The following is a 26,641-nucleotide window of genomic DNA, read 5'->3' as shown; positions in this document are numbered from 1 at the left end:
ATGCTTCCCCTGGCAATTACAGTTAACATTTTATCAATCTTCTTTGGAGTAATAACTTAATTTTGATAATGCACAAATAACTTTGCTCCTGTGTAGCTCTGTTCCTTTCCCTCTCCTTTGTACTATTATTGTCATATAAATTACATCTTTATAATGGTAGACCCATCAATACAGATTGGTCATTGTTTTTTGGCTGGTGTCTTTGAGATCTAATAGGTGGGAAAAGAATGACAGACAAAAAACTTAAATACATGCTATCTTTTATATTTTCTTACATAGTTGCCTTTTTAGTGCTATTTATTTCTTCACGTTTAATTGAAAATTGTCTGGTCTCCTTTCATTTCAGCTAGAAAAAGGCCCTGTAGCATTTCTTATGGGACCCATCTGCTAGCTATAAAGTCTCTTAATTTTTGTTTATCTGGGACTATCCTAATATCTCCTTTATTTTTGTAGGATAGTTTTGTTGGACATATAATTTTTGATTGATAGTGTTTTTACTCTCAGTACTTAAAAGTGTGTTATCCTTCTGGTGCCATGGTTCCTGATGAGAAATCTTTTATTAGGATTCCTTGATTAGCATATCTTTTCATGGTGCTTTGAAAATTTGTCTTTGTGTTTAAATAGTTTTAATTTGTCTAAATGTCAATCTCTTCAAGTTTTTTTCCCTGGAGTTTGTTGAGTTTCTCGGATGTGCAGTTGTTTTTTTCATCACATTTGGAGAGTTTTTCAACATTAGTTTATCAGATATTCTCTTTGTTCCTTTCGTCTCTTTTTGGGACTCCTATTGTGCGTGTGTTGGTGTCTGCTTAATGGTGTCCCACAGATATCTGAAGCTCTGTTCAATTTTCTTCATTAATTTTTCTTTCTCTTCAGACTAGTTTCAAATGACCTGTCTTCAGGTTCACTGATGACTTCTGCCCACTCAGGTCTGCTGTTGAGTGCTTTTAGGTAGTTTTTCATTTCAGTTATTATATTTTTCAATTCCAATTCCTTTTTGATTATTTTTTAAAGTTCTATATATTTATTGATAGGCTCTATTTGATGAGACTCTATTCTACTTTCCTTTAGTTCTTCCACATGGTTTCCTTCGGTTCTTTGAACGTATTTAAAATAGTTGATTAGGGGCGCCTGGGTGGCGCAGTCGGTTAAGCGTCCGACTTCAGCCAGGTCACGATCTCATGGTCCATGAGTTTGAGCCCCGCGTCAGGCTCTGGGCTGATGGCTCAGAGCCTGGAGCCTGTTTCCGATTCTGTGTCTCCCTCTCTCTCTGCCCCTCCCCCATTCATGCTCTGTCTCTCTCTGTCCCAAAAATAAATAAATGTTGGAAAAAAAAAAATAGTTGATTAAAAATCTTGTGTACCAAGGCTTCCTCAAGGACTGTTATTATTGTTTGTGTTTTTTCTTTTGTATGTGCTATACTTTGTTTCTTTACATGCCTCATACATTTATTTGAAAATTGGACATTTCAAATAATAATTGGACATTTAAAATAATTGTGTGGCAGCTCTCGAAATGAGATTCTCCTGTTCCTACTGTTTGTGGTTGTTTTTGTTTATGTTTGTATCATGACTTTTTGAACTAATTTCATGAAGTCTCTGTTCTAAGTGTGGCCATTCAAGTATCTGCTTGGTTAGCTTAATTGTCAGCTAGTGATAGAACAGAGATTTGATTAAATGCTTGGAAACTGTAAATCTCTTAGTCTTTGCCTCAGGGCATTCTGTTTGTATTGATTCGTTCCTTTAATACTCAGGCATTTTTTTTTTTTTTTGATATCAAAGTAGATTTTATTTTTTTATTTTTATTTTTATTTGTTAAAATTAATTTTTTAATTTTTTAAAATTTACATCCAAATTAGCATATAGTGCAACAATGATTTCAGGAGTAGATTCCTTAATGCCCCTTACCCATTTAGCCCATCCCCCCTCCCACAACCCCTCCAGTAACGCTCAGTTTGTTCTCCATATTTATGAGTCTCATCTGTTTTGTCCCCCTCCCTGTTTTTATATTATTTTTGTTTCCTTTCCCTTGTGTTCATCTGTTTTGTCTCTTAAAGTCCTCATATGAGTGAAGCCATATGATTTTTGTCTTTCTCTGACTCACTAATTTCACTTAGCATAATACCCTCTAGTTCCATCCACGTAGTTGCAAATGGCAAGATTTCATTCTTTTTGATTGCCGACTAATACTTCATTGTGTATATATATACCACATCTTCTTTATCCATTCATCCATCGATGGACATTTGGGCTCTTTCCATACTTCGGCTATTGTCGATAGTGCTGCTATAAACATGGGGGTGGCATGTGTCCCTTTGAAACAGCACACCTATATCCCTTGGATAAATGCCTAGTAGTGCAATTGCTGGGTCATAGGGTAGTTCTATTTTTAGTTTTTTGAGGAACCTCCATACTGTTTTCCAGAGTGGCTGCACCAGTTTGCATTCCCACCAGCAGTGCGAAAGAGATCCTCTTTCTCCGCATCCTTGCCAACTTCTGTTATTACCTGAGTTGTTAATGTTAGCCATTCTGACAGGTGTGAGGTGGTATCTCATTGTGGTTTTGATTTGTATTTTCTTGATGATGTACACTCAGCATTTTATAATTCTGCCTTTGCCGTTACTTCCTGCATGTGTATCCCTTCAAGGTTAGCCAGAGGTGAGAGTTCAGTACCCTCTTTGGTCTTTGCCGAGAAGACATGAAGCCCTGGGCATGTGCACAGCCTTACGTATGTGCATGGCCTTCTCGATTCCTAGGAATATAGAATTAGAATATTAGAATATAGAATTAGAATATTAGAATATAGAATTAATTCCAATTTTAATTGGAATTAAAAGCTGGTGTGGAGATCACATTTCCCTTTAAATTTTTGTTAACCTTTTGTTTGCCCCAGCATTTATTCATTGTTTAATGTAGCTGATATGTTTCAAAAAATTGCCTATAATTTTCTACCAATGGCCCTGGAGAAAAGGTTTTCACACTGGGCTAAGTGTGAGTAACGTCAATAAAGGCAGTTTTGAACTGTCTGGCTTCTTCCAGGGAACCACCAGATAGTTTAAATAATGGTATTTCTCAGAGAATGAGGCTTTTCAATGAGCTCTAACCCTGTTCTGCTCTCTTTTGAAAGCTGCCAGGCTATTGGGGTCCATCACCATTATAAGCTAGTGGTTTTGAAGGCTACCATGGATCTGGGGAACAGGAGATGGAATAGGGCAAGTTAAAAGGCTACAAAGGTTGGATTTTTTACTGAGATTGGGCTGTTTTTCTTATGTAAACACTCCTTGGATTGCTTTAAGCTTTGAGGTATTTTCTAGAGTTCTGAAAAAGTTGATTCTGACAAATTTGCCAGTTTTCTAATTGGTTTTATGAAGGAGAGAATTTTCAGGTCTTAACCTTTGCCATATAGCTGCCTTCACCCCTCTCGTTTGAATTTAGCATCCAAAACATCATTTATTTTGTAATACTTAAAATATTGAACTTCCCACTTTTGCATTAAAAAATGAGGCAAAGTCCAGGGCGCCTGGATGGCTCAGTCAGTTAAGCGGCCGACTTTGGCTCAGGTCATGATCTGACAGTTAGTGAGTTTGAGCCCTGCATCAGGCTCTGTGCTGACAGCTTGGAACCTAGAACCTGCTTCAGATTGTCTCCTTTCTCCCTGCTCCTTCCCCGCTTTCATTCTGTTTCTCTCTCTCTAAAAAATAAATAAACACTAAAAATTTTTCTTTTTAAAATGAGGCAAAGTTGAAACATTTTATTAACATTTGCTCTTTTTCTCTGATAAATGACGACTATAGATCACGTCCATTCTAAAGCCATACTCTGTTTCCAACAGGAACTATCATGTATTTTATTACCTCCTGGCAGGAGCAAATGAAGAAGAAAGATTAGCATTCCATCTTAAACGACCGGAAGAGTATCATTATCTAAATCAGGTGAGGATTCATGAAAAGTATTTTGAATGTTGGGCATTATTAAATTTTAGCTCTTGAGAAAAGTTTTTTTCCTAATACTTTGTTCTCTGAACCTGGTAATAATAGACATTAACTAGCATTTTCATACATGCCGCCTAAAAGTTTATGTGATGCGCTTCTCAAATTTAAAAATTATTATTACTTTCAGTTGTAAGAAGTTAGTTATATGTGTGCCCTTTGCTTTTTGTGAGACTCTTTCAGAGAATAATAAACTGTTTATATACATACCTACACCTTAATAAAATGGGTTGGTCTTTTCAAAGTGATTTACCTTTTATCGACAAGAGCATGCTAAATGTCACTAATAATTAATGTTTGTCCTTCGCATGGGATTACTTGAAACCTTTTTTGTATGTTTTGAAGTCTAATACATATGCCTCTTTGCATGATATTATGATACTAACTTAAAGTATGATTTTTTTTTAATTTAGTGAATGATCCTCTTTAGTATGAAATTCATCAAAAAGAATGACTTACAGAATTTGTATCTTTCTCTGAAACTCAAAAATTCACCCCTAATTAGGGAGTAATTTCTCCCAGTTTTTCATTACAGTAGTTTCTCCAATTTTATTACTTCTCATATTAACAAAAATTCTAGAACCAAAATCAATGAAATTGGTATGACAGTAGATCACTTAACAGAAAGACATTCCTTGTTTTTTTGGATCAAGACAAGATGTAATATCCTTGGAAATAAATGTCTTTATGGTAATTTAAAAAATGTTTATGGAGCTTTTGTAAAGAAATTGACATTTGATGATAGTTTGTAGTAAGGTTATGAAATGAGTATCCTAGACTTTTCCCAAGATACACAGCATGCTGTGTAATGATATTTCTTAGTTTTGAAACTACCTATTTTATATAAGCTAATATAACTTTGTTATCAAATATATCAATTTCAAGATGATTTAAAATTTCACTTCTTGATATAAATACTAAACATTTCCACTGTATAAAAATTAAGTAGATTTAAAAAGTTACTGATTTAGCTTCTGACCTTTTTCTTTCCCCTGTTTAAACAATTTGCATATATTTGGGTGATTAAATATTTTCTTTTAAAAACTAATAATTACCCATAAATGAGCTGATAGTATTATAGAAACCCAGATTTCTATATTATTATTAATTCTTCTTCCAGATTTTTTTTTTATCGGTGCCCATACCACACATATTCTTGTCCTAAACGGGTCAGTATTCATAGAATGTAAGATTGATCAATTAATACAAATCTCAGAGTTGCTGGACAACAGCATGTATGGATTCATTGTAATGGTATATGATCTCCCAGAATCTGAATGTTCACCTAGTTGTTTCTTGTTTTATGCTGCTACACAAATAACTTTCTTTGGGTAGCAGCAGTGCTAACTGAATATTATTTCTAAGAGATAATTAGAGAAGAGTAATAACCATTACTTCTACCTAACTAATCTGCCTTACTTTCAGATAACAAAGAAACCCCTCAGACAGAGCTGGGATGATTATTGCTATGACTCTGAGCCGGTCAGTACAAGTACCTAAATATTCTGTGTTCCTGTTAAAGGACCCTCACTCACCTTGCTCATTTGCATCTATCTCATGACTTAGAAAGAAAATCAGCTGAAATACAAAGACTCTAGGAAAGAAGAGAAATTAATGTTTAATTTCTTTGAATTGATTTATTTGTATGTGTATAGTGTGTGGATTAAAAACCAGTCAATTTACTTTTTAAAACTTTATTGTTTTGCTGCTCATGTTTAGTCTATATTTATTTTGACAATAAATTGATTTGCATTCCTGATTTCAACATTGATGTGGATTCTTATGAACTACAGGGTGTTTTTCCCTGAGATATATTTTTTTTCAGTATTTTTTTAGTGATTTCATTACTCACATGTTGTGAGTAGTATGTATTTATTTTAAAAAGTTATAGTCTTCCTGTTTTATGTGTCAATTAACAGTCTTTTCACATGATGGATGCATGTACATTTTTCTTTGAATTTTTTTTTTTTAATTTTTTTTTTTTCAACGTTTATTTATTTTTGGGACAGAGAGAGACAGAGCATGAACGGGGGAGGGGCAGAGAGAGAGGGAGGCACAGAATCGGAAACAGGCTCCAGGCTCTGAGCCATCAGCCCAGAGCCTGACGCGGGGCTCGAACTCCCAGACCGCGAGATCGTGACCTGGCTGAAGTCGGACGCTTAACCGACTGTGCCACCCAGGCGCCCCTTTGAATTTTTTTTTAATAGCAAGAGAGGCTATCATTTTCCAAATATTAAGAATTGAAATTCTTATAAATAAGATAAATAATGTTTAAATTAAGTGATTTAAGGGCATATATGATGTAGGGCATGTATGATGTATGATTTAAGGGCGTAAAATGAGTAGGTAAATTTAATTTTATTTGTTACATTTTATAAAGGCAAGTTTGTAATTATAAAGAGAACATAAAAAATCTTTTTCCTGCCATTCCCTTTGTAATGAGGTCAGATATAAAAGGCTGAGAATCTGCACTCGTCTATATCTATTAACTAATGAACTAATTTATTAACTATTCCTTCTGGAAACATAACTTATCTTCGTCCTTGCTTTAAATAACCGTGACTTTAATTTTCACTGCATGTGTTTACAACCTCCAGTAATTATAAAACTGTTTCAGAGAGTTGAGAAGGATCAGAAATTATGGACATTAATTTTTTCCTTCATACAAAGTTTAATTGCATTACCTTTTCATTATATATCAATTAATTTATGGTTTCAGATTTAACATTATGGAAAATTAAATTTAGACATTTAAATTTATAGATTCTGATAAATTTTAGTAGAAAAAATTATGCTGTTTTGCCACTCTTGAGAAGTTCCCACCTTTCACCTATATTATATCAAGTGACTGATCTGTTGGGAAGTAGGTAGGAGACTGGTAGACTCATATAGTAAATGTAAGACTTGATTGCCTGTAAAGAGCTTATTGTGACATTATGAACTGATCTGCTGTTATTTAGTCTGAGTCATGCTTCAGGATTTGGGCTCTGAAGCAGACAGACCTGCCTTGATGACTGGCTTACCCATTTACTAGATTTGAGAACCTGAGCAGGTCACGTAACTCTTGTGTCCATCGTCTGTCTAAAGGGATAACAATGTTCTTTAACTTTTGTGAGTATTAAATTAGTGCAGGAGTGCCTGGGTGTTTCAGTTGGTTGAGCGTCCAACTTTGGCTCAGGTCGTGATCTTGTGATCTGTGAGTTCGAGCCCTGCGTCGGGCTCTGTGCTGATAGCTCAGAACCTGGAGCCTGCTTCTGATTCTGTCTCTCTCTCTCTGCCCCTCCCCTACTCACACTCTGTCTCTCTCTCCCTCTGAAAAATAAACATTAAAAAAAATTAAAAAATAAATAAATAAATTAGTGCATCTAATAAACAGCTTGATAGAGTGCTTCTTAGTACTTCATAAATGTACAGTACATGTTCCCAATGTTGCTGCCACCTTTGAGATCATCATCTCCATCTTTTCTTTTTAGAATTTTATACCCAAATTCTTCTACTCCTTTTATACCTTTCTTTTTAAAAAAAAATTTTTTTTTAACGTTTATTTATTTTTGAGATAGAGAGAGACAGAGCATGAACAGGGGAGGGTCAGAGAGAGAGGGAGACACAGAATCTGAAACAGCCTCCAGGCTCTGAGCTGTCAGCACAGAGCCTGATGCGGGGCTCGAACTCACGGACCGTGAGATCATGACCTGAGCCGAAGTCGGACGCTTAACTGACTGAGCCACCCAGGCGCCCCTATCCTTTTATACCTTTCATCACTAGCCTCTTGCTGATGTTTTCAGTCTATTATAGTTTGAATAATTTCTGTTACTTTTTCTTACAAGTTAATTGATGAAAGCAAGCAGTCAATATGAGAATCTTTTGGTTTATCTTCCTAGCCCTCCTCAGAGTATATTTGGGGCCAAACTAAACTTTGTGTCCCTCTGAGTTATGAGAACTTATGTGACTTAGCATTATAAGAAGAGAGATTTTTTTTTTTTTTTAAATGTCTTATTTATTTTTGAGAGAGCGCAAGTGGGGCAGGGGCAGAGGAAGGGAGATGGAGGACCCAAGGCGGGGCTCTGTGCTGACAGCAGTGAGGCCGATGTGGGGCTCCAACTGGGAGAATCATGAAATCATGACCTGAGCTGAAGTTGGACGCCCAATTGACTGAGCCACCCAGGTGTCCCGAGAAGAGAGGATTGTTAAGGATTGTTTTGTAATGTGTTCTGTATTATCATACATGTAATGGAGTAGTATAAATGATCCTGAGGAGAACTGTGATGAGAAAATTGCTTTTAACAAGGGGCCAGTTGTTGCCAATTTTATGTTGGTTTAATTCCTATTAAGAGGTATCCTATTAAATAAGCTCAAGCAACTGGTGTTGCATGAGGGAGTGCAGAGGATTTAGAACTGGATAGATTTTCATTTGGCCACTCCTGTCATTTAGGTGAATTATTTAATCTCTGAGCCTGTTTTCTTCCCAATTGAATGTATATACCCCTAATTGCCTCCTTGTGTTTATATTTTAAACTATATCTAGTTTAACTCATTCTTACAGGGTTGAAAGCAGGGTGTACATGCTAGATACTTGATAGTCTAAAAATAATAAATGAGTACTTTCTCAAAAAGGAGTATTTCATCTAATTCAGTACTTGTTCAGTAATTCACTGACTATATATTTACCTTAATGATTATCCACTTTTTTCTTGGCACTGACTTGATGCTAGAGATCTTCAGTGAATAAAACAGATTAACAGTTAATGCATGTATTGAGAACTTGATGCAACCTTCTACAGTATCTTAAAAAAGTAAATATGTGTGAGGAGGTGTTTGAAAATGTAGGTGTAAGGGAATGTGAGCAAATACAGTAAAGGACTCTAAAAACCTATTTGTTATTTTAAAGATACAGATTATATATATGTTTGACTTTTTTGGTAACTGAAATGCAAGGATTACCTGAAAAAAGTAGTATTTTTTTATTTGGTAGTTCACAGCTATTTTTATGCACTGATGATATGTATTCTTTGCAGATTTTTAATTTTCATGTATACTTTTTTTGCTGATTGATAATCACGTTTATATTATTTCATTAGGAACTATTTTTATATCTAATACTGATATAAACATCTTTATATAAAACTAGGCTTCATTTCTCAACTAAATTACTGCCTCTTCTAAAATTTGTTTTTGTGTCTCAGGATCTTGTTTAGCGTCTTGCATAGGGATAGGCATTTATTTTTTATTTATTTATTTATTTTTTTAAATTTTTTTTTCAACGTTTTATTTATTTTTGGGACAGAGAGAGACAGAGCATGAACGGGGGAGGGGCAGAGAGAGAGGGAGACACAGAATCGGAAACAGGCTCCAGGCTCTGAGCCATCAGCCCAGAGCCCGACGCGGGGCTCGAACTCACGGAGCGCGAGATCGTGACCTGGCTGAAGTCGGACGCTTAACCGACTGCGCCACCCAGGCGCCCCGGGATAGGCATTTATTAAATATTTGTTGATTAAATAACATTTGTTTGTGGAATTGAGCTCTCTTAAATGCTTTGGATCTTCAGGACTCTTCACCATTCAAAATCAAACTTGGTATCAGAACATTTTGTATTGCTAGCTCTTTATCTTAAGTTGCTTTGAGATCCTTGCCTTGGTGATTTGTGAAAGGAAGAAAAAAAGGTAACTTAATTGTTATTTTGGTAGGTATGTGTTTAGTTTGCAAACCTGTCATAAGAGTTCTAATGAATTTGGCTGTGTCTAAATATTTCACCAGCTCTAATTTTTATACACAGGTATACTTACCTAGAGTTACTATTATTTCTGAGTGGCCTACCTTATATTTCCATAGGTAATCTTGATTTCTTCCCCTTTTTTCTTTAATAAGCAGGATTGCTTCTCCGTAGAGGGGGAAGATTTGAGGCATGACTTTGAACGCTTACAACTGGCCATGGAAATGGTAGGATTTCTTCCCAAGACACGAAGACAGTGAGTTTATTTATTGTACTCTATACCATTGGTAGAGAACAAATCACAATGTATGGTTAAGAAGTTCCTCTTCCTTGGTCCTTTGAAAGAATTTTCTAATGGATATTGCTGAGCTAGTGCTTCCTTCTCCCTTGTTAAGCATTACTTAAAAGACCTGTTATGAATTGCTTTTTTAATTATAAATTCTTTGAAAATCTCTTAAAAGTTGGAGCTCTTCTTCCTGTAAAATGTGCATCCATAAATATTTGCATGCAATTGTGGGAATTCATGGTGCTCCTAAAGCCTGTCCATGGACCTTATTTAAAAACTTGCTTTATAATGCTATTTTTTTAGTTTCTTATTTTCTGCGTCATTGAGCTCTAATCCTAAGGCATGTGTACCTCTCAATAAAACATAATTTCCCTGCTTTTCCTCTGTAAATTTATGTCTGTACTATTGTACTAAACATATTTTGTTCATTATAAACAAAATAGAAATGTAAAAAGGTTGAAATAAAGATGAAGCAAATTATATTTAAAATAAAACAAACTTTGGGGCGCCTGGGTGGCGCAGTCGGTTAAGCGTCCGACTTCAGCCAGGTCACGATTTCACGGTCCGTGAGTTCGAGCCCCGCGTCAGGCTCTGGGCTGATGGCTCAGAGCCTGGAGCCTGTTTCTGATTCTGTGTCTCCCTCTCTCTCTGCCCCTCCCCCATTCATGCTCTGTCTCTCTCTGTCCCAAAAAATAAATAAACGTTGAAAAAAAAATTTAATAAAAAAAAATAAATAAAAATAAATAAATAAAATAAAACAAACTTTTTAAAATTAAAGACAAATAACCTGACTCTCACCAGAAAAAAAAAAAGTAACAACTATTTTTTGAGACAGGAATTCAATTATGTCAGATGTGATTATATTGTCAACCTTTAATCTTATACTAAAAGTAGAATAACAGCTCTGCTGTTTTCTTGCTTACTTGTGATTACATCATTAGTATGATCTTCAGTTAGATTATTTGCCAAAATGATTTTTTGCCAAATAGTACAATATGTAAATATGCAAGCCAATTTAATTAGTCACATAAACTGCATTTCACTGAAAGTTACTAAGTAAATGAAAGTACCACTATAGTTCCTCCATGCTATATTATATTCGTCCCTCAACATACCTCATGTGATACCTGATTGACATATATGGACCAAAGTGTCAGTCTATATATTAAATAATAGTGAAACTTAATTTCATTTTTTTAAAGGTAACATACATTGGAAATAAAATATTTCTCATACACCAAGGGATTGTATGTCTTTTACACTTTCTGATATCACTGTATTTCATATTGGAAAACACTGGAAAAAGTATGTTCTTAGTAGCCTGGCCTTAATTTGACCTTTCTTTATCTTTTAGTATTATCTTCAGATACTCCCTAACACAAGTTTTGCATTTTAACTAGGCTGATGGTGTGTCCTAAAACAGTATGTTGTATTCTGAATGTTCAGTATTTTCCCAATTCCTTGAAGGACCCATCTTAAAAAATTTTTTTCTTCATTTTATTTTAATAATAATAATAATAATAATAATAATAATGATAATAGTTATGTTTATTTATTTTGGGAGAGAGAGAGAGAGTAGGTGGGGCAGAGAGAGAGGGAGAGAGAATCCCAAGCAGGCTCTAAGCTGTCATCGTGGAGCCTGATGGGGGGCTTGATCCCACAAACTGTGAGATCATGACCCGAGTGAAATTGAGAGTCAGATGCTTGATTGACTGAGCCACCCAGGTGCCCATTCATTTATTTAATTTAGAGAGAGAAAGAGAGAGAGAGAGGGAGGGAGGTAGAAAACAAGCTGGGGGAGAGGGACGGAGGGAAAGAGAATTCCAAGCAGACTCTGTGCTGAGCACAGAGCTCAATGTGGGGCTCTTATCCCATGACCCCAGGATCGTGACCTGAGCCAAAATCAAGAATTGGATGCTCAACCAACTGAGCCATCCAAATGCGCCCTGAAGGACACATCTTTATCTCTTTTTCAGTCATTCACATACTTTCAGTTCTTTTTTTGATAACATATCATATGTACTGCTATTCCCCTCTCCGGTGACCATGATTAATTATCTGCTGATAATTCACAAAATTCTTTTCCACTGCACTCAGATCTAATCCAGAGTTATTCTTTTTTTTTTTTTTATCAGCAGCTTTTTTTTTGTTTTAACGTTTATTTATTTTTGAGAGAGAGACAGAATGCGAGTGGGTTAGGGGCAGAGAGAGAGGGAGACACAGAATCCGAAGCAGGCTCCAGGCTCTGAGCTGTCAGCACAGAGCCCGACATGGGGCTTGAACTCATGAGCTGTGAGATCATGATCTGAGCCGAAGTTGGTTGCTCAACCGACTGAGCCACCCAGGCGCCCCCAGAATTATTCTTTTTTTTTTTTTTTTTTTTCAACGTTTATTTATTTTTGGGACAGAGAGAGACAGAGCATGAACAGGGGAGGGGCAGAGAGAGAGGGAGACACAGAATCGGAAACAGTCTCCAGGCTCTGAGCCATCAGCCCAGAGCCCGACGCGGGGCTCGAACTCACGGACCGCGAGATCGTGACCTGGCTGAAGTCGGACGCTTAACCGACTGCGCCACCCAGGCGCCCCCCCCAGAATTATTCTTAACACAGCCCTGTAGGCAGCCCAAAATTTGGTATATTAATTGAAACCTGTTTGCTTTAGAGTACTGTACTTGTCTTCCCTTTTTATTTTTTTTTAAAGTTTAAGTAATTTCTATACGCAGTGTGAGGCTCAAACTCATGGTCTTGAGATCAAGAGTCACACACTCTTCCTACTGAGCCAGCCAGTCACCCCATGTCCTGTCTTTTTGGTGAAATTTTTCTTAATTGTGTATTGTTTCTGCCTTCAGTATTTTAGTATACCTTGCCTTACAGTTTTTGAGTCTGTGTTATCTCTTATTGCAAGATTATAAGCTTTCTGAGAACAGGAATTCTTATTCATATTTGTAAATCTTTTTTATGTTTAATCATTGTACATGAGATTGTTATGTAACATTTATTATTGGAGACTATGCATTATGTATTTGTGTGTGAGAAAACGTTAATGTGCAGATTATTGAACCCCATATTCTGAAACAATGTAATTAGCAACTGTATAAAATCCTACTAAAAACAGTTTTTAATAAATGGCCCATGAATTTGTGTTTTTATATTTTTTGGCTTCCATTAGTCTGTATAATGATTCAGTTGATACTGAATTTCCTCTCTAACCCAGAGTACTTTTATAAATTATTCCTTTATAATTGACCTGTGTTTTATTTGAGTTGTATTAATGATTCAAACATTTAAAATTTTAAACTTTATTTATTTTTGAGTGAGAGACTAAGTGAGTGAGCAGGGGAGGGGCAGAGAGAGAGGGAGAGAGAAAATGTCAAGCAGGCTCCATGCTGTCAGCACAGAGCCCGATGTAGGGCTCGAACTCACAAACCACGAGGTCATGATCTGAGCCAAAACCAAGAGTCGGATGCTTAACCATCTGAGCCACTCAGGTGCCCCTCAAACATTTAAAAATTTAAATTGTTTGAAAAATTAGATCAACTAGTTGTTGATTCAGGGATTTTGAATGTATAGGTTAGATTCCTAAAGCAGTATCTTTATTTTATTTAGAACACTTAGTAATTTTTGGAAAACACACTAGTTAAAATTTTACAGGTAGGATAGGTTTATTACAAGAAAACAATGGGACAAGCCAGAAGGATGTGTATATGTGTATGGATTTCTAGGAAGGGATTTTAGATGGAAGGTTCAGCTATGTTAAATGCCTTTGAGGGGTCAGGTAAGTTAGGACACAATATACTTTTCGTGGTTTCATGGAGGTCATTGGTAGCTTCAATGAGATATTTTAATGGAGTCAGATGCCAGAATGTGATAGTAAACAGGGAATGACAAAGTGAAGACAAGTGTGTAAGTTAACAGTTTAAAAAGCCTGTTTGTGAAGGGAAGGAGAAGATGTAGGATCTAGGATGGGTTATTTAAAGAGAAAAGTGGACATGATATTATTTTGGTAGAAAGTTCTTGTAGGTTCAGGTAAGATATAGGAAATAGGTATAATAAAATTCCTGAGTCACCTGGAATTCCCAGGATGTAGAGCACAAGTAGAGGTTTAGTTGTTGACTGGAGAAGGGTCGTGTGTTCCTCTTAGATGGGAGGGAAGAATGGAAAGGAGGGTCCAGATGTAGATGCTGTTTTTATAGGAGGGGCCTGATATCAGGTAATTTACCCTAATGACCTCATAGTGTTTGTTTTAAAAGCATTTATCAAGGGCACCTTAGTATGATGTAGGTAAACATTTCAAAGATGTAACTAATAATGAAAGATCACCTAAGCTACTTAGTTAAAAAAATACAGATTCCAAGGACCTTCCTTTAAAGTTTCTGATGCAGTAGATCTGAATTATACAATGTAGGGAAAGGATACAATTCCAGGCAGGATGAAAAACATTTAGAAAGGTATGGATTTTGAAACACTGTAGCAGATTCAGGCAATAGCAAGTCCTCTTCTAACAACTATGTTTGAAAAGCGATATAGTACTGAAAGTAAGGATATGTAAAGCACTTTGTGAAGTACCTGACATAATATACATAATTTTTATTATTATAATTAGTATTCCTATATTTTTTATTTTTATAATGATTAGATACTTCATATTTGTAGTGGTTAATGTGCTTGATTAGAATTTTGCAATAAAGTAAGTGTAGAGAATGCACATAAGCAAGCTGTAATTTATGGTTTTATTTTCACAGGATTTTCTCTCTTCTCTCAGCAATACTACATTTGGGTAATATCTGTTATAAAAAGAAGACATATCGGGATGACTCCATAGATATCTGTAATCCTGAAGTTCTGCCTATTGTCTCAGAATTATTAGAAGTGAGTGATTATATTTTCAGTTGTCATTTCTCAAATACTGGGGTAACTGCTCACTTTTAATTTTGTGTAACTATTTGGTTAGGTGTAAATGGGTTAATGCTTTTTATTATGGTGTTTCTTGGAAAGATGGAATTTTTGCTATTACCAGAATCTCTAAAAGGCTTGGGTTTTCTTGCCTGTCTCCCTTTGGCCAGATATCCATAATCCCTCAATTTGCTGGATAGGATGAGTATTTCGCTCTAGACTGTATCATGTTCTAAGCCATTAATAGTGTTTCTCCCTCTATATTTGAGATTTGTTTCTCATACTAAGATTTTGGTTAGATTATTTATTTGAAGATGGAATATCTGGATGAGTGAAGAGAAAAGGGTACCTACCTTTTTTCTATTCATGTGTAAATAGGAGCCAAAGGTCTTAATTTCCTACCATGCTTCTTCCTATAATCAAGGTCTTTATTGCCTCATTCTTCCGGGAGAGATGATTTCCCGTGTTTTCCCAGCTCGTTTCTCATCTTGCCAGATTCATCTCAAAATCATTTTACAGGCCTTCTCGTTTGACAGAGCAAGGAAATACATGTGTGTTTACTAATCCATGTATAGTCACATACTACTAATTTTTTATATATCCATGTATATCTATATAAAGGTAAACCTGAGGTCATACTGATGTTTCCAACTAATACATTATCACATGTATCATCCTAGCCTTCTCCCCTTGTATAGAAACTCCCACTTTAACAATAAGGAAGCTATCTCCTACCATCTGCCATTCACTTATTTAATTATTCAATTTCAGTATACAGTTGACCCTTGAATAATGCAGTGGTTAGGGATGCCAGCTCTCCTGGGCAGTAAAAAAATCTGTGTGTAACTTTTTTTTAAAAAAATTTTTATTTTTTGGCACAAAAACAGACACATAGACCAATGGAATAGAATAGAAACCCCAGAACTAGACCCACAAACGTATGGCCAACTCATCTTTGACAAAGCAGGAAAGAACATCCAATGGAAAAAAGACAGTCTCTTTAACAAATGGTGCTGGGAGAACTGGACAGCAACATGCAGAAGGTTGAAACTAGACCACTTTCTCACACCATTCACAAAAATAAACTCAAAATGGATCAAGGACCTGAATGTGAGACAGGAAACCATCAAAACCCTAGAGGAGAAAGCAGGAAAAGACCTCTCTGACCTCAGCCGTAGCAATCTCTTACTCGACACATCCCCAAAGGCAAGGGAATTAAAAGCAAAAGTGAATTACTGGGACCTTATGAAGATAAAAAGCTTCTGCACAGCAAAGGAAACAACCAACAAAACTAAAAGGCAACCAACGGAATGGGAAAGGATATTTGCAAATGACATATCGGACAAAGGGCTAGTATCCAAAATCTACAAAGAGCTCACCAAACTCCACACCCGAAAAGCAAATAACCCAGTGAAGAAATGGGCAGAAAACATGAATAGACACTTCTCTAAAGAAGACATCCGGATGGCCAACAGGCACATGAAAAGATGTTCAGCGTCGCTCCTTATCAGGGAAATACAAATCAAAACCACACTCAGGTATCACCTCACGCCAGTCAGAGTGGCCAAAATGAACAAATCAGGAGACTCTAGATGCTGGAGAGGATGTGGAGAAACGGGAACCCTCTTGCACTGTTGGTGGGAATGCAAATTGGTGCAGCCGCTCTGGAAAGCAGTGTGGAGGTTCCTCAGAAAATTAAAAATAGACCTACCCTATGACCCAGCAATAGCACTGCTAGGAATTTATCCAAGGGACACAGGAGTACTGATGCATAGGGGCACTTGTACCCCAATGTTCATAGCAGCACTCTCAACAATAGCCAAATTATGGAAAGAGCCTAAATGTCCATCAACTGATGAATGGATAAAGAAATTGTGGTTTATATACACAATGGAATACTACGTGGCGATGAGAAAAAATGAAATATGGCCTTTTGTAGCAACGTGGATGGAACTGGAGAGTGTGATGCTAAGTGAAATAAGCCATACAGAGAAAGACAGATACCATATGGTTTCACTCTTATGTGGATCCTGAGAAACTTAACAGGAACCCGTGGGGGAGGGGAAGGAAAAAAAAAAAAAAAAAGAGGTTAGAGTGGGAGAGAGCCAAAGCATAAGAGACTGTTGAGAACTGAGAGCAAACTGAGGGTTGATGGGGGTGGGAGGGAGGAGAGGGTGGGTGATGGGTATTGAGGAGGGCACCTTTTGGGATGAGCACTGGGTGTCGTATGGAAACCAATTTGACAATAAATTTCATATATAAATTAAAATAAATAAATCCTACTAAAAAATTTTTTTTTATTTTTAAAAATTTACATCCAAATTAGCATATAGTGCAACAATGATTTCAGGAGTAGATTTCTTAATGCCCCTTACACATTTAGTCCATCCCCCCTCCCACAACCCCTCCAGTAACCATCAGTTTGTTCTCCATATTTATGAGTCTCATCTGTTTTGTCCCCCTCCCTGTTTTTTAATTATTTTTGTTTCCCTTCCCTTATGTTCATCTGTTGTCTCTTAAAGTCCTCATATGAGTGAAGTCATATCATTTTTGTCTTTCTCTGACTCACTAATTTCACTTAGCATAATACCCTCCAGTTCCATCCATGTAGTTGCAAATGGCAAGATTTCATTATTTTTGATTGCTGAGTAATACTCCATTGTGCATATATATATATATACACACACACACACACACACACACACATATATATACACATATCTACATATACGTGTGTGTGTGTATATATATATATATATATACACACACACACACACACACATATATATACATACACACACACACCACATCTTCTTTATCCATTCATCCATCGATGGACATTTGGGCTCTTTCCATACTTTGGCTATTGTCGATAGTTCTGCTATAAACATGGGGGTGCATGTGTCCCTTCGAAACAGCACACCTGTATCCCTTGGATAAATACCTAGTAGTGCAATTGCTGGGTTGTAGGGTAGTTCTATTTTTAGTTTTTTGAGGAACCTCCATACTGTTTTCCAGAGTGGCCGTACCAGCTTGCATTCCCATCTGTGTATAACTTTTAACTCCCCCAAAATGTAATAGCCTGTTGTTGACCAGAAGCCTTATTAAACAGTTGGTTAATACATATTTTGTATGTTACATCTATCATATACTGTATTCTTACAGTAAAGTAAGCAAGGGAAAAGAAAATGTTAAAACCATAAGGAAGAGAAAATACATTTACAGTATTGTATTTATTGAAAAACACCTGCATGTTAAGTAGACCCATGTAGTTCAAATCCACGTTAAGTGTCAACTGTCCATGTATGGGAATGTACATATATCTATGTACACATACACTGATGGGAAATGACTATCAACTAGAGTATGGTGTTCCTTCTGCTTTTAGTTTTTCTGACTCCATTCATCCAGAATTAATTTAGGTTAGTACCTTTTTCTCCCACTCCCTTCGTTTAGGTTGTTTCATATATTTGTCATACAGTTAGATTTTCTTGTCATGGTCTGCATTCTTTCCTAGGATCCCTCAGTGTCTGAAATAATTTTCTAAAAAATTTGTTCTTTGTACTTTATGGGTTATGGCAAATGCATAATGTCATGTTCTTCTATTATGTTACTATTGGTATAGAATAGTTTCATTCCTAAAAGCCTCTTGTATTTCACGTGTTCAACCCCTCTCCCCAAACTCCTAGCAACCACTGATCTTTTTACTATGCCTGTAGATTTGCCTTTTTCAGAATGTAACATAATTGAAATTATATAGAATGCAGCCTTTTCAGACTGATTTGCTTCACTTAGCAGTATGCATTTAAGATTCATTCATATCTTTTTTGTGACTTGATAGCTCATTTCTCTTTATTGCTGGGTAATATGCCATTGTATGCATGTACCATAATTTGTTTATTCATTCACCTATTGAAGGACATCTTGGTTGTTTACATTTTTTTGCAGGTATAAATAGCCTGCTTTTTTATGTTAAAATATTACTTATCTTTCAAATTTTGGTTCATTTGCCTCTTCATAGAGATTAACCTTATTAAATGCTGTAAGCTGACTCCATCAGAAGAGAACATTTGTGTCTGCTTAGCCTAATTTAATTTTGGTTTTGTAGCAGAAAGTTATTTAGTGGTTTGTGTTCATTATAAGGCGGCAGTGCTTTTTGAGGGCAATGGATGCCTCTTTCTTATTTATCTAACCTTAGAGTGCTTATTTTGCACATGCCTGGGTGTTGCTTATTAACTTAAGTGAAATTAGTTAGTCTGGCAGAAGGGGCAGAAGAGGATACACGGAGTTGAAACTAGACTCATTCGTTGAAAGAAGTTTTACTAGGATGTGGAGTGTGGTATTTGAAGGTGGTAATTTTGAAGGTCATGAGGTTGACAATAGGTGAATGAGTAAACAATTTCAGTCAGGCATTTTAGGTGATATTTTACTCAACATGTAGTCAATAAAAACACTTATGAACAGGTTCTAAGAATGGAGGTTTGGTAGTAAGTAGGAAGAAGTTATTTTCAAAGTTTGAGGAGCTATAGAAGTACTGACAGGACCTACCATAGTATCATGCCTGTATTTAGTTCTTAGAAATTATTTTTAAGATGATTTCCTGTAATTGGTTAAAATTGGTAATAATAATTGCAACCTTAAGGCTTTTGTTGAGATAGAATTCAAAGATAGGAACAGTAACTGGTTTAATTAAAATATAAACTCTTTAGTTAAGATTTTAATTTAATTCTTCTCCTCACAGTGGTTCAGTTCAATGATGACTTTAGATTTATTTTTTTTTTAACTATTAATGTTTATTTATTTTGAGAGAGAGAGAGATGGAGAGGGTACAGAGAAAGAGGGAGAGAGACTTTTAACCAGGTTCCATACTCAAGCTGGAACCTGAGGCAGGGCTTGATCCCATGAACCATGAGATCATGACTTGTGCTGAAATCAAGAGTTGTACGCTTAACTGTCTGCGCCACCCAGGCACCCCTATATTTATTTCTTTGGAGGAAATGTTTCTGAAATAATGATTTAATTTTATTTTTTTAATTATTTTTTTGTAGTTACCTCAGGCAGCAATGAGTATTTTCAGTCATCTGTTTACTAAATTCTATTTGGGATATATACTTGTGAAATTATTGAAAGGTGAACAAGCTCCAGTAGATTAATTGTAGAGCATATTTTTGTGCATATTTTGGAGCACATTAGAACAATCATCATTATCAAAAACTGTTCAGTTTTTAGCAGGTTTATGTGTTTTGAATATGTTTTTTTATTTTTTTATTTTTTTTTTCCAATGTTTATTTATTTTTGGGACAGAGAGAGACAGAGCATGAACGGGGGAGGGGCAGAGAGAGAGGGAGACACAGAATCGGAAACAGGCTCCAGGCTCTGAGCCATTAGCCCAGAGCCTGACGCGAGGCTCGAACTCACGGACCTCAAGTTCGTGACCTGGCTGAAGTCGGACGCTTAACCGACTACGCCACCCAGGCGCCCCATGTGTTTTGAATATGTTTTAACATTGTTAAAACAATATAAAGAATGGGTTTTTAACACACATATCAGTTTCTCAATTATGTGAATATGAGAAACATTGTAGACTAGATATTGAGCTATTCATAGTTATTTTGTGTTAATAAAACTAATTTTTTTAATTAAAAGTCATGTACAATTAAGGATATTTGGGAAATTACAGAGATGGCTGATTAAAATATCGTGAATTCAGTCATTTTCTTCAGGATGTTTATCAAACATAAGCAAGATTTGTGTGTTTTGTGTGATTGTGCATATGTGTGTAGATCTGTGTACGATCATTATTATTACTAGGTTTTAGTGCCAGTATTAAGCCAGCTCCTTAAAGTGAATTGTGTAGTTTTTTATCCTTTCAAAATGTTTTCTGCATTTAAAAGAAGAATAATTAGCCAAGAATAATATGTTCCTTAAAAATTTGAGAGATATCAACCCTATATTTGTGATCAGCAATATTTGTGTCCTTCCTGTTTGTTTTTCGTTAATTTTTTAGGATGTGTTTTTCTAGGAAATCATATATTGATTAAATGTTTAAAACTTTATTTTGCATTCTTTGTAAGTATTCTGTTAATGTTTAAAAACATTTTCTCTATTTTGTTAGGTTTCTGTTTGTATTTCTTTTTATAATTTTTTTTTAAGTTTATTAACACTGAGAGACAGAGATAGCATGAGTGGGGGAGGGGCAGAGAAAGAGGGAGAAAGATAATTCCAAACAGGCTCCCTGCTGCCAGTGCAGAGCCTGATGTGGGGCTTGAACTCATGAAACTGCAAGATCATGACCTGAGCTGAAACCAATAGTGAGATGCTTAACTGACTGAGCCACCCAGGCGCCCCTCTGTATTTCTTAATGTTTTTTTGATTTGGTAAAAGTTGTCTTTCATTTCTTATTTTGAAATAATTGGCCTTTAGATTTATTACTTCTGCCATTTTACTTATTATGTATTAATTTCTGTTTTAATACAGAAATCTTCTTCATTTTTCTCTGTTAAATTATGAATGGTTTTCTATATACAATATAATAAATACCTGTGTACTCACAACCGTACCCATGTAATAAAATACTGCATATAATTGTAGCTCATTTTGTACTCTGCCACACCATAAGTAAACACTATTATGAATTTGGTGTTTATAATTCTCAGTTTTGTTTTTATATTTTCAGAATAGATGGATGTTTACATAAAGAATATATAGTTTTTAGGGCACCTGGGTGGCTCAGTCGGTTAAGCGTCTGACTTGGGCTCAGGTCATAATCTCACGGTTCGTGGGTTTGAACCCTGCGTCAGGCTGTCTGCTGTTAGCTCAGAGCCCGGTGCTGCTTCGGAATCTGTGTCTCCCTCTCTCTCTCTCTGCCCCTCCCCCACTAACGCTCTGTCTCTCAAAAATAAATAAACATAATAAAAATTAAAAAAAGAATAGTTTTGTTCTACATATTTTTGTACTTTATATATGTAAATGTTTTAATGTATCATTCTAAAACTTGACTTTCTCATTCTATATCCTGTTTTTGAGAATTTTCCATACTGATTTAAATATTCTAAATGATTCTTTTTAGTTGCTTTATAAAATTTCATTATATGAGTAAAACATCTTTTTTAGTGGAGATTGAGATTTGTAATTTTTCATTTATAGATAGTATTATGATAGACATTTTTGTACATGTCTCCTTGTTAACATGTGTGGGAATTATTCTAGAGTATAGTCCAAGGAGTATAATTTTTGGGTTATGGTATACTCATATACATAGCTTACTGATACTGACAGATTATTTCTATAGTGGTTGTACCAGTTTATACAAGTGTATGGAACTGACTTTTGCTCCACATTGTTGCCAGCTTACGTTTGTTTGTTCCTTTAAAAAAATTTCTTGAGTCTACTGCCTAGATCATTTATTTAATAATACTCACTTTTAGTAATAATTGCTTAACCTCACCAAACAACAGTGGTTTTTATCACATAGTTTTTTTCTTAGTTTTATTAGCTTTGTCATATTTGCGTAATCTGGCATTGTTTAATTTTTGTTTTTGAAAATATTTTAAATATAGCTAAAAGCTTGAGGTCTTTTATTTAAACTTTGGTTATTTATTTGTAGTTTTTCTGCATTTTGTAAAGATCATGGTCCTCAAATTTTTTCCAATTTGTTTTGAATTTGAAGATTGAGCAGTGGATGCTCCAAAAGAAGGTATATTTCCTTTATGGTATCGTCACATTAAAAAAAAAACGATTGATCTATCATGAATTGCTGGTGGTAGGGTAATGCTTCACTCTATTGTTTTGTAACTCAGTTTCTCTTTATAATCAAATCTTTTTTGCTTTTTATACTTTATATCATACTGTCTACATAAAATTTTGTGAGTGTTTTATCTTTTTTATGTATGGATGCTTTTATAAAATGCCCTTGTTTTGCCATTTCATGATCTCAGTGTGGCAAAAATCAGCAGTCTGATAATACCAAGTATAGTCAAGGTTTGAAGAAATAGGAATGCTCATTGCTGATGAGAGAATAAATTGGTGAAAACCACATGCAATAGTTTGGCAATATCCTTTAACGATGAAAATGTGTATGCTACAACCTAGTAATTCCCCTTTTAGGCTTGTACTTCAGAGAAACTCTTGAACTCATATGCAAGAATATTCACTTCAGTTTACTTCCTAATAGTGCAAAATGGTGGATAGTGTAAACTCCTACACGTAGGATAATGGGTTAAACATTGTAGTAATTTATATACTGGTAATCTGTACAGCAGTTAAAATGAATAAGCTTGATGTAAATTATTAACATAGATTCAAAAACTTATGGGCAGTACGATGCCATAGATTTAAGAGTTAAATAAACTTGGCAGTATAATGTATTTACGAATACATCTAATATATATAACGTCAACTGAACTGAATGATACTGACCTTAAATGATGACATGTCAAATTCATGATCATATTTGCTTCTAGAGAGAATGAGAACAAAGGAAGCATTAACTTTTTTTAAAGTTTAAATGTGCAAATAAATATCAAACCTCTGAAACATAAATAAGTACTCACTGTAATGCTTTTCGAATTCAAGAAGTGTTCTCACTTTTTAGTCCTTGCCTGCAAGTTGTGGCATTATTGTTGACCATCTTAAAATGTTTTTTTTGCACTATTCTGTATTTTCCATATTCTGCACAAAGAAACATGTTTTTCCATTATGGTCAGAAAGAAAACTTTAAAAAGACACATCTGTCTTACACCCCTTCTCTTTTTGGAGGTGGGCACTGGGAAGTGGGGTGAGTGGAAAATTTAACTTTTACCATGGCCAGTATTTAAATTACCCAATGTATTGTCTTTGTTTTTTCGATTGTATATTTGCTAATCTCATTAAGCATTTTTTTTCTTTATTTGGCTTTTCAATAAATACGTTGTCATAAATCTTATACATTGAATTTACTTTTCTGTTGTATAGGTTAAAGAAGAGATGCTATTTGAAGCATTAGTTACAAGGAAGACTGTGACAGTGGGAGAAAAACTTATTTTGCCATACAAGCTGGCAGAGGTATGAAAAGATTTTCTTCTCCTTTTTTTCTATTTTTTCTTTTTTTTTTTTTTTTTAATTTGAGAGAGAGTGTGAGTGGGGGAGAGAGAGAGAGAGAGACAGACAGACAGACAGACTGGGAATCTTAAATGGGCTCCATGCTCAGGGCAGAGCTGTCCTTATGATCCTGGGATTATGATCTGAGCCAAAATCAAGAGTTAGAAGCTCAACCAACTGAGCCATCCAGGTGCCCTTGAATAGATTTTCTTGAGATCAGAGTACTCTGAACAGTTTTAGAAGTTTGAGTTTGTTCTTTCTTTTAACAGAATGAAAATAACAAAAAAGAGTATTGATTGAAATATCTTCTGAGCCCTTGAAATTTGGTTGTGAATTTTCCCTTAACTTGAAAACTTACTTGAATGTGATTTTAAGCAGTAGGCTTATATTTTTCTCCAGAGATCTTAATTTGTTCACCATTCTTAAGTTTTATGTTATTAATATAGGGTGAACTAGATAGTTACAAATGAGCAGTATTTGATCCAGTTGATTATTTCTTCTTCAAGCAGTTTCTTATCTTCTAGCACATCATACTTTTCTAGTTCATTTTTTCATTGTTGGCCACTCATTTGTAATTCTTTTTGTTTGCTGTTTCTTTTCCACCTGACTTCTAAAAGATGTAGTGCTCCCTACACAGTCCTTGTCTTTTATTCTCTATATTCCTTATCTAGGTTCTCTCACCTAGTCCCATGGCTTTAAGTATCATCTGTATACTGAGTATTGCTGTCTTTGCCATTATAATTATAATAATATACTATTCAGGTGTGTATGAGTGGGAAAATTATTGAAAAGCCTACTATTTTATAGTACAATTTAATGAAAATGATGAGAAATGAAACTATGACAGTTATTATAAAAATAGGACAGGAATGTGAGATTAGAAGACACAGAGGTGGGGAAATAGTAATAGAACTATTTCTATCTAGAGAATGCTTTTTAGGCTGACATTGATCTATTTATACCATCTTTTCTGGTCCTTCTAAATGTACCTTCAAGTCTGTATTTCTTCATTATGTCATGTATCTTATGTCATAGTCTCCCAACTTTTAGAGCTCTTTTCTTTTTTTTTTTTTTAATTTTTTTAAATGTTTATTTACTTTTTTTTTTTTTAATTTTTTTTTTCAACGTTTTAATTTATTTTTGGGACAGAGAAAGACAGAGCATGAACGGGGGAGGGGCAGAGAGAGAGGGAGACACAGAATCGGAAACAGGCTCCAGGCTCTGAGCCATCAGCCCAGAGCCTGACGCGGGGCTCGAACTCACGGACCGCAAGATCGTGACCTGGCTGAAGTCGGACGCTTAACCGACTGCGCCACCCAGGCGCCCCAATGTTTATTTACTTTTGAGAGAGAGAGAGAGAAAGCAGGGGAAGGGCAGAGAGAGAGGGAGACACAGAATCTGAAACAGGCCCCAGGCTCCGAGCTGTCAACACAGAGCCTGACACGGGGCTTGAATTTGCAGACTGTGAGATGCGGACCTGAGGTGAAGTTGGATGCTTAACTGACTGAGCCACCCAGGTGCCCCCAAAAGCCAGACCTTTTACAGGGTTTTGCCCTTCTTTTTGCATAAAGGTTTAGTACTTTTATATTTTGTTTTACAACTTTTTTCAATATAAAATATTTCCTTATGTTTATTTACATTTTTAACTTAAAATTGAACTTTCTCAGGTAATTTTTATAGCTCCTGACTTATTTTTGTTTGCATTTGTTTAGTGTATTTATTTAGTAAATATTTGAAAATCTTATTTGTGTCCAGAAATGTATTAGGCATTAAAGGTAAAATTAAGGAGCAGTTCTTAAGAATTTGTGTATTTTAAGGGGTAGCTGGGTGGCTCAGTCAGTTGAGCATCCGACTTCAGCTCAAGTCATGATCTCACGGTTTGTGAGTTCGAGCCCCACATCGGGCTCTGTGCTGACAGCTCAGAGCCTGGAGCCTGCTTCGAGTTCTGTGTCTCCCTCTCTCTCTGCCCCTCCTCGCCCCTGCTTACACTCTGCTTTCTGTCTCTCTCAAAAATAAATAAACATTAAAAAAAATTAAAAAAAAATTTTTGTATTTTAAGAGCAATGGAAAGTTCTTAAAATGTTATCAACAAAAAAGGTGTCTTTGATTATTTTTTTAAAGGATCAGTCTCACAACAGTTTAAAGAATTAGAGGAGAGTGTATTGGTTTTCTATAATTTTGTAACAATCTTAGCAACTTAATGCAACACAGATTTATTTTCTGACAGTTTCCATGGATTGGCAGTCTGGGCACAGGTTTGTTTTGTCTTCTGCTCATGGTTTCACCAGGCTGAAGTCAGGATGTCTGAAAAGGCTGTGATCTCATCTGTGACTCAGCATCCTAGTTCACAGGTTGTTGACAGGATTCAGTTCCTTGCAGTTACAGGATTGAGAGCCCTAATTTCTTGTTGACTGTCAGGAGCCATGCTCATCAGAGTCTGCTTGTGGTCCTGTATACAGTATAGCAGTTTGCTACTTCAGAGGCCAGCAAGGGAATCTCAGATGGAAAGGCTCAGTCTCTTTTAGGAGATTTTTCTGGATACTTTCTCTGATTAATTAAAAAAATTGGCTGATTTTGGGCCATAATTATGTCTTTTAAATCCCTTTGTTGTGTAACAAGATAGTTACTGGAGTGAAATTCATCATATTTACAGTCCTGCCCATGCCTAACAGGAGAGGGTTATTCAGAAC

At 35.6% G+C, this 26,641-nt stretch overlaps 1 protein-coding gene across 9 annotated transcripts in view; it reads left to right on the top strand.

The window, feature by feature from the left end:
• MYO9A (myosin IXA) overlaps positions 1 to 26,641 on the top strand; it is a 293,601-nt gene that overhangs the window by 68,772 nt on the left and 198,188 nt on the right. For 8 of the 9 annotated variants that reach the window (XM_040493142.1, XM_040493146.1, XM_040493147.1 and 5 more), the window contains exons 5-9: positions 3,829 to 3,928; positions 5,411 to 5,467; positions 9,854 to 9,951; positions 14,723 to 14,849; positions 23,826 to 23,915. In XM_040493142.1, the coding sequence (XP_040349076.1) occupies positions 3,829 to 3,928; positions 5,411 to 5,467; positions 9,854 to 9,951; positions 14,723 to 14,849; positions 23,826 to 23,915 (472 nt within the window). The remainder of the gene's footprint in view (positions 1 to 3,828; positions 3,929 to 5,410; positions 5,468 to 9,853; positions 9,952 to 14,722; positions 14,850 to 23,825; positions 23,916 to 26,641) is intronic. The other variant, XM_040493145.1, reaches the window with a different exon arrangement.

Source organism: Herpailurus yagouaroundi, unplaced genomic scaffold, assembly GCF_014898765.1.
Source record: "Herpailurus yagouaroundi ecotype Mexico unplaced genomic scaffold, PumYag 184, whole genome shotgun sequence".
Lineage (NCBI taxonomy): Eukaryota > Metazoa > Chordata > Mammalia > Carnivora > Felidae > Herpailurus > Herpailurus yagouaroundi.
This window is presented reverse-complemented; position numbering and strand designations above follow the sequence as displayed.